Source organism: Hippocampus guttulatus, chromosome 20 (assembly GCF_054856545.1).
Source record: "Hippocampus guttulatus isolate MCC_2025c chromosome 20, RoL_Hgut_1.0, whole genome shotgun sequence".
In the NCBI taxonomy this organism is placed as follows: domain Eukaryota; kingdom Metazoa; phylum Chordata; class Actinopteri; order Syngnathiformes; family Syngnathidae; genus Hippocampus; species Hippocampus guttulatus.
The window spans coordinates 10,272,501-10,285,562 of NC_141280.1; the positions used below are offsets into that span (position 1 = coordinate 10,272,501).

Below are 13,062 nucleotides of genomic sequence, written 5' to 3' on the forward strand. Positions count from 1 at the left end.
CTTTGATGGAGTTCATAAAACCAAGGAGACAAGCGCGGTTTCTTCAGAGCTGTCCAGGGACTGTAACGGTATACACATCTCAGCTAGCTGCAGAGCTGTTCCGAGATTGTGAACCAAGACATGTCTCAGCGCACTCTGCTTGCAAGAAAGACAACTGTGCTTGCCTCTTAGTCTCTCTTATGTTTTAAAGTTTGTCTTCGGGGTTTATTAAATCCAACAACTGACCTTTGCAACTGCCCGAAAATATTTACTATCAAGAGGCAGAAACATTTTGAGCAAATTAAAGTTTGACAAGGTCTCTCACCAATTAACTGCCAATTAAGTTCAAAATCAATTACTGTATTTTCAGCACTATAGGGTGCTTCGGATTATAAAGCGCACCTTCAATGAATGGCCTTCTTTAAAACGGTTTTCATATATAGGGCGCACCACGCTATAAGGCGCATAGAATAGAAGCTACAATAGTGGCTGCGGTTGCACTAGATCAGGGGTTGGGAACCTTTTTGACTAAGAGAGAGATGAAAGCAAAATATTTGGAAATGTATTTCAGTGAGAGCCATATATATATATATATATATAACTGTATTTTAAAAGTGAATTCAACAAAATGTCAGTATAATAAGCCTCTGAATGTATTTTTTAAAATAATGCTGTTATAATACTCTTAACTCATTCACTCCCAAAGACGTTTTTAAACGTCTTTTCAGACTTGGTCCAGAATTGGCTGGTACTGAATGAGTTAATGTGAATGATTTTCCGTTCCTCACGATTGCTCACGATCCAGCAAAGCTCGTGGAATTATAGTCAGCTTGCCCGGTCCATTGCTGAGTTGTTGATGGCTAGCTTGCATCCTGCTCAGTAGCTTGCACGCTTCCTTTCTGCCCTCTCCCGCAGAGTATTTTGATACGAACGTAGCATGTCGCGTGTCAAGGTGCCGCTTTACATTCGACCATTTCATCAATGGTATTTTGTCATTGCAAATTAGACACAACGTGGAACTTGTTCTTTCCAAAAAGGCGAATCCTTCGGTCCATTCGTCCTGAAGTGTACCATACTCGTCATCTTTTTTTCTTTTCGCCATCTTATTCGTCGAAGGATTAGCTTTGAGCTAATGACCGAGTGGCCTGATTCAAAAGGGGGCGTTTACCTGTTCCCCAGCAACTTCCAACGTAGGTCAGTATCATCCAATTAAAATTGCTCCTGCCGCCAACTGCAGCCCTGAACAGTGAAAAATCGATCGATGGATTAAACAAGCGAGAATATTTTGTTTTATCTGCGAGCCAGATGCAATCATCAAAAGAGCCCCAACCTGGCTCGTGAGCCATAGGTTCCCGACCCCTGCACTAGATGGTGCTACGGTAAAGGAAATGCAATACAATACAATACAGCTTTATTTATATTGAGCCTTCACAACCGCTGCAGCTGGAACAAAGCGCTTCACAGAATATTTAAAATACTATGTCCAAGAAATCAGAATAGCGTTCCATATATAAGGCACATCCGATTAGAAGGTGCACTGCGAAAATAGAATGCTTTTAGGTGTGCCTTATAGTGCAGGAAATACGGTAATTGTTGTTCCTCCACCTATGAGTATTATTGTTGTCATATAGACCAGTCCCGTACAGGCTCAGCGACTGCCCACTGGCTGCACGTGAGCACCTGACTACATGACGTGGACACGTTGTCATGTTGGCGAGGGGCGGGCAAGCCAAGCCCAGCGAGAGGCCATCTGGCTCAGCGGATGGCAAGACTTGAAAAGCGCTGCTGCTGATGTTCCCGTCGCATTTTGACACCATGACGAGTCAGGCGGTGACCTTCTGAGAAGAGAGAAAATTGTCCCTCTCAAGTTTAGTTTGTTGGAGAGAAGAAGCATGGAAGCGCCATGCTAATCTCATCGCCCGACTTCTCCCACAACGCCTCCGTCAGCTCTGATGAGACGATCAATTGTCAGATTGCGGCTTGATTAAATATCGACAGCGAGAGAAGAGAGCGAGTTCGAGAAAGCATGTCTTTTATCCAAGGCGAATGCCAACGTGCACGAGGAACCAAAGCCGGCGGGTGTCGACCCCCCCCCCCCCCCCGACTCTTCCCCGCATGCCCCAAGCCGCAACGTGAAGCTTTATCCCATTAAATTGAAAGAGACAACACAGGTTTTATCTTTTTCTTTCAGACCACCGTTACTAAATTACTAAATTAAAATATTAAAGGATTAGACACGCGCAAAAAAAAAAAAAAATCATAGCACTCCAACTACTCAGGAAAGTTACACAAAAAAAATCCACTTTTTCTTTGCTGATCTCAACTACTTTAAAGGAGAAATTGTGAATATGTGACTTTATATTAGTCCTTCTTAAATAGCAAGAGCGCAATGCGATGCAAGTGCCCCTCTCCCAGCCTCTTACAGTGACCATGGGGTATGTGCTTTATTTTTTATTTTTTTCAGCACTACAATAAAGTGGACTTGCACATCCACTACAGTAGGGGGCAGTGGTGATCACCTTTTTTCAAGCCAAATCGATACACATCAAATCTTTGCTGTTACAGACTAAATTATAAGAGTAAGAACGTTATTCTTTGTGTCTCTACATTTTTATTTGTTCTTTTCTTTCATGTCGGATACAATGTGACAGAGAGGCGCACTTAAAACAACGTGATCGACAAATAATATGATTTACAGTCTGTACTGTTTTATATGCATAAGCTCTCTATCCACTCTACTGTATTGTAACGATACATACGAAATACATAAATAAACATCCATCCGCCTATTCTGGGAATGGTCGCAGACGTGCTGGAGTTTATCCCAGCTGTCTTTCGACAAATGGCCCACCCTGGACTGGTTGCCAGCCAATTACAGATAATAAACATAGAGATGAAGCGATACCGTTCATCTTGGGGGTCCTGGATCCAAAAAGGGGGAAACATATGGGACAATAAACTCATGTAAAGCCATGGGAGGGAGAGGATATTTCAATAGAGGTGATTTTGACCTTGCTGTGGAACCGTACAAAACATGATGACACACTGAACGACCTCTCCCAGGAATATCCCCTCAATGTTTGGACTCTCCACACGGTTACAGGAGCGGTTTCTGAAAAAATGTTTTGGTATACTGTCCCGTAGTGTTACAAAGACTGAGCTTCCAAATACCTGAAACACTTAAGCTACATTTAAGTGATGAAATGAAGACACACAAATTGATGTGTGTGTCTCTTTCGCTCATGTTTATTGCTGAGGAGGCGCCGAGTACGGTCGAGAATCAAACATCGCGTCTCCGCCTCGGCTCATAAATTATGCAAATACAAAATGTTCACACGCCACACTGCAAAGCTCGAAAATAATCAAAATGCAAAAAAAAAAAAAAAAAAAAAGTGATGATTCCAAGAATAACGGCAGCGGTCGCTCGTTAGCTCACTTGCTCACAGTCTGTGGATGCGCCAACGCTGCAAACTCACCAACTAAAAATAAAAGCCGGCAAAATAGTTGCAGATCCCAAGTCCACACGACACACACACACAAACACACACACGCACACACACACACACACACACACACACACACACACACACACAAATTGGGAAAGTGAGGCAGAGCACAGGGAGCAGCGTGTCCCAAGGAGACAGATTGTCTTTTAATTGGTTGAAAACTGCAGAGCTTTAAGAAGGCCTGCAGGGGAGGACGCAAACACACACACACACACCTACCTACACACACACACACACACACACACACACACACACAATGTCCTCTGTGATAGTCGGAAGGAGTCAGTCCCACCACACTGGCTGCTGTAATGAGCTGAACTCAGGCCAGTGTGTGTGTGTGTGTGTGTGTGGACCTGCTGATACCATCAAAATGAGTGAGAAAAGAAAGATGGTGCACAGATTGAGGGTCAGTAAAGTGTGTGTGTGTGTGTGTGTGGTTCATTTGGCTTTTGCTTTGCCACACAACACATCCAAAATATAGACAAGATCCACCACATCCTGTCTGTGCAGCACATACACATCAATGTCCACCCCATACATTTTCTGTTACAGACACCCAGGAAGAAGAAAATATTTTGCACCCCCCTCAACTCTCTGCCGTCACTCTAGTATCACTGCGGCATTACATCGTGCCCTTATTGACAATGTAGAAAACAAAAACAAAATGAAAGAAATGTACATTAACTTACAAGAAAAGTGACAAGAGAGCGACACTGCCACCTACTGTCGTGTATGTGCAATTGCTCTTCATTCTTGTGTGTAGCGTGCATACCTCCTGACGGTGCGCAGCAAGGTGGAGCGTGCCTCGTTGTGAAAGGTGATGATGATGGAAGTCGGGGGGAGCTTGGCGTCGTAGCGCAACGAGCTGCACCTGCACGCAAAAAATAAATACATTTTAAAAAATGGGCAAACAGTAATAGCGAGCGCTATGTTATCTTCACAAATCTCTCCCGCCCACACACGGACGTGCACAGGCGCATACTTTCTCCTGAAGTGACACACATGTGTTCACGGCTGCAGAACATGAATTATAAATGAGCAGCCGGGCTCATTAAAAAACAGCCCGCAACAATGGGAAAGTGGAGGCCGCTGCCGCTGGATCAGCACACTTTTCTTCGCATACTAAAAGAAAAAAAAAAAGACACGCACACATGCACGCGCTTGCACGCACGCAGAGCATAAAGAGGACACTGGCCTTTATCGTGAGATTGATGGATGGTTAACATTTTGAAACAAAAGCAGCTGTCTGCCTCACCTGTGGCCTTTCTACTCTGTGTGTGTGTGTGTGTGTGTGTGTGTGTGTGTGTGTGTGTGTGTGTGTGTGTGTGTGTGTGTGTGTGTGTGTGCGCGCGCGAGTTTAATGCGGTGACCTGCTGAAGTGTCCTTGAGCCTGACAGGAAATGTGAGCTCGTGCAGCGTGAGCGCCCGGCCGTGAAATAAGCCTATCAGGAGATCATTAAGCAGCAATTAGTTTTTTGTTTGACGTGAAAAAGGTAGAGCGGGACGCAACAGCTCAGAAAGTAACAAAAGTAGGGTGCACAGGACACAAATTAAGCCTCAAATTACGCTATAACCCTTGAAGCAACAGATTGAACACAGCGGCACTTGAAGGCACACAATATAGCAGTACTCACAGTCACACATTCTTTATCCTCTGCAAAGAATGATTGGTATTAGTGCTGTACTGATGAGCTGAGAGCTTACCCAATGGACAATATGTTGGTCTGTCTGTCTTATACTGCCCCAGGTGGCCAAGGCAAGGCATTACTGCATGTTTTGACAAAATTCACGATCCTGGTGTGCTATTTTTGCTCATTAATTACATGTTTCAAAATATTTTGTTGAGTTTTATAAGGACGGAGGAAACGGGCAAAAAGTAAGCGATAACCCTTGAAGCAAAAGATTGAACACAGCGGAACTTGTAGGCACACAAAATAGCAGTACTCACAATCACATATTCTTTGTCCTCTGCAAAGAATGATTGGTATTAGTGCTGTACTGATGAGCTGAGAGCTTGCCCGATGGACAATATGTTAGTCTGCCTCACGTGTACTTTTTCTCTCATTTGCTGCGTGCGCCTCTCTTTGTTAGTATCGTTGTCTTTGTTTGTTTTTTTTCTCTCAGGTAGCCCTCCGTTTCTTTCCAAAGAAAGTGAAAAGTGCTTGCTTGGTTGCTTGCGGCTGTGCCATTAGGAAGACGAAGCGAATGACTGTTGACACTGTCGAAAGGAGAGTTCAGCATGACAATGTAGTTTGTCTCTGTGGAGAGACAGCATCGGTGTTATTACTAAATGTTTTGGCGGAAATAATGCCGCGTGCTATTTGCGGTGGGAGCTGAAAGGGCTGCCACCCTCTTGGTCCTCTTCCTCCCCTTCCTCCTCCACTCCTCCTTCCTCAGCTTCCTATTGTCTCGCAGCCTCTTGCCAAGAAAGAGACTCTCCCCACTGTGTACACACACGCGCGCGCACGCACACACACACACACACACACGTATATATTTCTCCTATCGCATCCCATCATGCACCTCTGTGCCACCATCTCCACTTTTGCCGCACTTGATTTATGCAGCAGCTCCAGCCCAGAGAAGCGATCGGGAGATAAAGGCCGACCTGCAACACGAGCGTGTGTTTGTGTGGCGTGCGCGCACACACACACACACACACACACACACACACACACACACACACACACACACACACACCCAGGCACCCAATGGCGGGCACAGATGTACAGACAACGTTTGTGCTGACAGATGACTGATGTCGGAGCTGATATGAACCCGCTCGCATACTCTACCAGTGTGTGTCTGTGCGCGTGTGCGCTCTTCAAGCATCATGCTCGGAATGAAGAGACGGGAACTCCCTCGTGAGACTCACGGGGCGAGTCAAAGACGAGGACAACGCCGCCAGCAGGAAGAGGACATGAGGAAGAGGAGGAGGTTACGAGGAAGAGGAGGAGACAGGGATGGAAGAGAAAGGGCACGATAACGACGAGGAAGATGAGGCCGCAAGCTAGGGGAAGACGTGAGCGTGTGAAAAAGGAAAATGCGGGCAACAGGAGGATGAGGAGGAGTGTGTGTGGGGGGGTAAGGGGGGGTGCGAGTGAGTTGAAGATGGGAGAAGGGCGAGGACACGAGGAAGACAAAAACAAGACGCCGCTAAAGGGCGAATGAGAATGTGAGTGACGGCGTGCTAATCTGTCGGGGGTGGTCGGTCGTCACGCCGGATGGCTTTTCGACGCCCACCAGCTGTCAGTCATCCACCAAATGTGCGCATTCATTCCCAGGTTGCCACTTTGACAGCGGATGCCATTTTTCCTTCGGGGGTATGTCACGAATGTGTCAGGTGACGTAGAGTGAGAAAGGCGCTAAGTGCTTCAACGTCGAAAACTGCGAAAGCTGCATAGGGAGGCAGCCTCGAGGATCATCTTAGCAGTTTGTTTTTTTTCGCTTTGAGTTGTAAGCACCGTCTTGAGATATGAAATATTCCTGATCCTCTGCATAGAACAACCAATATTTGTGCCGTAATGATGAGGTAAGAGGAGTTGAGACATCTAAAAGGATGGTTTTATAGTGCCCCTGGTGGCAAAGGCGTGCGCACCAGAAGGAGCAGCACAAGATGCATTCAATTGAAGCAGAAAGCGTGTGTTGAATTCTTTTTCGTTACATTTACGCTTCCAGCCATTTTCTGGACCACTTCTCCTCAGGAGGGTCGCGGGTGCACTGGAGCCCATCCCAAATTTCATGACCTCATCAGTGGACGTTTTGATAAAGCAGAATACGATGGAGTGCTATTTCGCCACAATTTTGTTTATTTTTGGGGAAGGATAGAATGGGTTCATTTCCTTCCATTTCCGTGGGAAAAGCTGATTTGGGTTCCGAATTAAACTCGTATCTCAAGGCACGGGTGGATATGAAAGTTCGATGATTAAAAGTCATGATTCAAATGCAACCAAAACGTCAGGGAGCTTCATCGTTCAAATGTGAGAAGAGTTGGACTCAGCCAAACGTGTAACACGGCCAGTCGATGTGCATTTCTCGACGCAAGTCCGACAAGTTTTGCTCAAAAAAACACAACGGCAACCAAATGCACAGAGACAGGAGAAGTATTTCCGACTTGTTTCCAATGCACCGTGACTGCGATCAACGTCTTGCTTTCTTTTGGTTCGTCTGTAAAGTCACAACTGTTTTCATATGCTGCTGTTTTCACTTCGCAAGTCATTAATGAAATGCAAACAAACATTCCGGGATAGGCAAAAAAAATAAAAAAATGCAAAAAATAAAAACTAAAAATCAGCATTCCTCCCTTGGCTTGTTGTTCTGGCCGCCCGCCTTGCCTGCAGTGCAAAAACTGCATTTCTTTCTCTTTGAAGAACATGAGGCCAGTGCACGGGTGTGCATGTGCAAATGAGGTTTTGCGCTCACATGAAAATAACGAAGGAACTCTGCTCGAATCATTAGTCAGTAGCAACGTTGGAGAACGGATATATTTTCTTTGCAATATATGTGATGAACAAGGCACTCTAAAGCAGCCAAGCCGGCGCAAAGTGACAGTACACAAGTGGGCACTCAGGATGGACCTTTCTCAAAAAACCCACCACGCTCTTTGACAACAAGGCACTCTACAGTAGCCACACAAGTCCAGAGCAATTGACCATACACTGGCTGTCAAGTCAAACTAAAAAAAAAAAAACTCTTCTGCCTCTCTGTGAGACATGCAGATACTTAGAGCTGGCCATGAGGCAATCTAAAGCGCAGCAGTCTACATGCTGACTGTCAAGTCAAACTTAAAAAAAAACTATGACAATGCTGCCCTACCCGTTCTTTTGCACTTCTCTGTGGGACGTGCACACACTCACAAGTGACAACGAGGCACTCTAAAGCACAGCAGTCTACACGCAAGCTGCCAAGTCAAACTTAAAAAAAAATAATAATAAAGATAATTCTGCCCTACCTCTTTTTTTTCATTTCTCTGTGGGACGTGCACACACTCACAGGTGACAACGAGGCACTCTAAATCTCAGCAGTCTACATGCTAGCTGTCAAATCAAACTTTAAAAAACTAATTAAAATTCTGCCCCACCCGTTCCTTTGCATTTCTCTGTGGGATGTGCGCACAGCTGACAATGAGGCACGACGACAGTAGCCAGAAACCACAGTCCACTTGCTGGTTGCCATGTTAGGCTTTTAAAAATAAAAAATAAAACTCAGTCTTTGGACATTTTCAGCAATTATCTCCAAACATGTCGAACGTATTCGGAAAGGAACATCTGCAACGCAAGCTTTTAAGGTTCCGTGTGGACAAGTGCACTTCAAGGTAGCGCGCTGCCGTGCTGCACTTTATTTCAGGCACGACAAGACGATCGTAATGAAACATTTCGGCAGTCTGCTGAAGTGTACTTAAAGGTTATGTTGTGTGTACAAGTGGACTGAAATGGACTGTTGTGTGTACAAGTGGACTTAAAGCTCCTCCAGTGCGTTACATTGTGTCTTCGCGCGTGCTTGTGTCGTGGCTAACGACTCGGAGGGGCCTTAGATTGAATAATCGATGTTGTTAGTGCCGTGTCCATTTTCTTCCCTGCTGCATCTTTGTCTTCAATCTCTCTTCGCTGGTCCAGTTTCTTTTCAGCCCTGGCTAACAAACCGCACCATAACCACATTTTTTCCCCCAAATCCTTTTTGATTGTCTGCCTGCTGTCATTTAGTCCCACAGTGGCGTGAGTGAGTCTGAGATGAAATTGTCCAGATTTTCTATTTACAGTATGGATTGACTGTCAGACATATTGATGTGTAAAATAAAGCCCGGCAATTAAGAAAAATGGAACATTCTTTTCGCAAAATGCTTTCTACTACACTGAGATGCTGATTTAACCCTTTCGGGGACAGCTGTTACGACAGTGGGCATCTTATCATGTTATCAGGTTAAAGGGTGCGTGAAAGGGTAAAATTGGTTTATCGTATTGGCCCGAATATAAGACGGTGGTTTTTGCATTGAAATAAGACTGAAAAAGTGGGAGTTGTCTTATATTCGGGGTCGAGACATTATACCCATTCACGACGCTAGATGGCGCCAGATATCATTGAAGCGAATGCTGAACTTGACTCCCCAGGCCAAAGCCCTGTCACGAAGAATAAAAATAAAAATTGCGGTAGCACGAAGAAGAAAAATAAAAAATAGTGGTAAGAAGGAAAAGAAGAAAATAATAGAAGAGACAACAGAAAATGGAGAAACGTAGTGACAATCTGGAGAAAAGTGGGTCGAAGATCGGCCAGGTTAACCGGCAGCTGAGGAGAAGTTATGATGTTATTTACATTTCAAAAACCAGAAGCCATTCATTGACGAATGTGATTGCACTTTAGATTTGAACGAGGCAAAATAACATGCTTTTTTCTCTCAAATATATTGTTATAATCATTTGTTTCAGATGTACTGTAATTAGTTTCCGTATAAAAATTTATTTGGTGTTCAAAAAGTCTTTTTTCAAACTTGAGTCTTGAAAAAGAGGGGGTCGTCTTATAATCAGGGCCGTCTTATATTCGGGCCAATATGCTAAGTGATGAGCCCTACTAAAATTAAAAAAAAAAAACAGTCACACACAAAAAACAATTCAAACTATGTCCCCCAAAACATCCCCAAAACAAACACACACACACACACACACACACACACACAAATCGCTGCAGTCAGCCGTCTTGCAACAATTGGAGCGATTCATCCCAAATGTGTTTTCAGCTGGCATCTTTTGTTCAACATCTGCAGACTGTTCAGAATCGACGTGAGCACACGCGCGTACGCGCACGCATCTCGAGCTTCTTGTCTGCATCTATTCTATTTTTGCTGTATTTTCCCAGCGCGTGTTTGAGCAGCGTGGGAAAATACAGCTGACTGGCCCACCGGTGCAATTCACAAAGGCCTCAAGGTCTGTTTTTGTTTTTCCAGCCCTCACAGGGAGAAAAGCAAATTTCACAAAAAGTCTTGCTGCAAAGTTGGAAGACTTCAGCCTTTGCGTCTCCCAACGATTTGATGCACTTCATCCGTCCATAAGCCTGAACAGTTTCTGAGTTGATTGGGTCAAAGACGACAATGACAACAACAAATGTAGTTTAGCTCTCATGTTTTTGGGGGGTTGTGCAAAACTTAAGCGATCGTTATTTTAATCCCATTTGCTCGGACATGCTGATTAAGTTAAATTACTGCGGCCCATTTACCACACACGCATACTTAGCTTCTGTAATATGCAGAAGAAAAATGTAAATTGCACTCATTTTTTTATGTCCTTATTATATTTACTCACACCATTAAAAGACGCATTTAGCTTCGGAAATTGAGCTTCTTCCATTCGGGCAGCTCAAATTCAGTCTAAATAATCCTCTTAAAAACGACAATAGTGCGGTCATGTGCCCCGTTGTGTAACTACGCGGAAATGTGTTTACTCAGTGTACCTCTCTCATGGTTTAGCGCGTCCTTTTGATTTTAAAAACTGGCGTGGGCGGAGCAGATTGGATCTACAGTGGTACCTCCAGTTAAGAAATTAATTGGTTCTGGAAGGAATGTCTGAGCTAGAAAATTTTGTAAGTGGAGGCACGTTTTCTATGTAAAAGCCCTAATCCGTTCCAAGCCCCCCCCAAAATTCAGACATCAATGTTTTCTAAAGCATAAAAATGCATCGAAATATGTAGCAAATACATGTTACAATTAGATTATTGCACAATAAATGAGAGTTGTGCATCATAAAAAAACAAGAATTGAAATGATGGTCATTTAACTTTTCACTATGTCCTCATCGGGGGGGGGGGGGGGGGGGGGGTTTGCCCTCTTTAGTTCATGTTCTCTCTCAGAAGTGGTTTTCGCCTTACGTTTTGTAAAGAACGGATCCAAGGACGTTTGCTTTTGTTGGCTTATAAGAATCCTTCGAAAATGTCCAAGGCAAACATCATAGTAGTGAGCGATCGCCCGACTGGTGAACACTTTTTCTGGGTGATTCACATGTACGTAAAACTATCGGAACACATCATGACACGAGAGGCGAATGACAAGGACGCCGCATCGACACAAATTGATCTATCTAACACAGACCCATTTGGTAAAGGTCCCTCTTAGCCAATGGGATGCCAGGAAGATGCTCGGTAGTAGCCAATGGCAGAGCAGCTAGAAGTATGTTGCGTTCAGGAAACTCGGAGCACCGAGTTGCAGGCCATACTGTATTTTTACCTTTTGTATCTTGAAATTTCTTTCGTGACACGAGGAAAAATTTTCCTGTTGAGGCATTAGTAACTTGAAAATTTCGTATGAAGAGACGTTCGTCAGTAGAGGTACCACGGTAGTTGGAACCTATCAACCTCCCACACCAATTTAGGCTTCTTAGCTAGCCGGTGGAGGGGGGCGGGGTGGGGGGGGGGGCGGCGACATCGCCCGCTCTAAGACGTGCCTTCTGAAGGTGGGGATCCGAGCACCCGCTGATGTCCCCGCCCTCGGCCGGCAACCAGCTCAGCGAGCAGTGACTCGCATCCAGGCCAGGGAAAAAAAAGTCTTTCACCGCGGTAGGGTCAGCTTCAGGTTTTCTCTGGTCCCCGTTTGATCGTGGTCACCCTGCCAGGGGCATAAAGCCCCACATAACCGAGCTCCTCATGTCATTGGGACACAAAACCACTAAACCACAACAAGGGAACAGTTCAGGGAGACGGGAAGATATCTGAATTGGCATTTTTGCAACATGCCATGTGAATTTTAGCTACGATGATCTTTGATTTCAAGTCGTCGTTAATCAATCCGGCTGTTTGAGGCAGCGAGCGGGCTCATTCCACGAATCAAGTCCTGGCCGTAAACAAACACCTCCAGCAAGAGAAGGACGGGCCGCGTTTTATCTCGGAAGTCAAGCGGGAAGTTCATTTTGGATGTTTTTTTTTTTCTTCTTTTTGTAGCGGCGCGACAGGAAATGAAGTGCGTCAACGCCGCCGCCGCCGTTGCCTCACGCTCGTTAGTCTTTGTTGTCGACCGCCCGTCGATGTTTCATTTGTCTACCGTGAGGCTGACGGAGAAATAACGACGTGGAAAATCACGTCTGAATCACTGCGTTCAACACGTCAACAACTTTTCTGGAGTTGGGAGGGGGTTTTTTTTTCTTCCCCCGACTCAATATTTTCTTTGATTTTTCTCTTTTTAAAACACTCAAGTAGCAGCACTTCTCTCATCAAGGTGGCAGCGGGTGAGCTGCAGTTTGTCCCAGCTGATTTGGGGCAGCAGCGGTTAATAACTTCAACTGGTCGCCATCCAATCGCAAAGCACATGTAGACAAACAATGGACTGGTCGCTTGCCAATTGCAGATCACTAACAGCCAAACATACATAAAAACATCAGCGCATAACTTTCTCAATCATGAAATCATTCTTTTTCAATTTCATTTGCGAACTGCGAGGCAAACGCGCGAACCGTTAGCTCACCGTGCTGCCCTAAAGTTGTCATTTTCTCGAAAATTGCAGCGGTTAGTGTGTCAGGAATGTAAATAAAGGAGACAAAAGCCTTTAGCGAGCCCTAAAACACTTTGGAAATGTTCGTTAATTGGCGACCGCCGCGACTAA

General features: G+C 44.9%; 1 protein-coding gene across 1 annotated transcript in view; it reads right to left on the reverse strand.

Annotated features, from left to right (window-relative positions):
• Window positions 1-13,062, reverse strand: part of galnt14 (UDP-N-acetyl-alpha-D-galactosamine:polypeptide N-acetylgalactosaminyltransferase 14 (GalNAc-T14)) — a 58,051-nt gene that overhangs the window by 22,694 nt on the left and 22,295 nt on the right. The window contains exon 3 of the mRNA XM_086100311.1: window positions 4,258-4,356. Coding sequence (XP_085956437.1) covers window positions 4,258-4,356 — 99 coding nt within the window. The remainder of the gene's footprint in view (window positions 1-4,257; window positions 4,357-13,062) is intronic.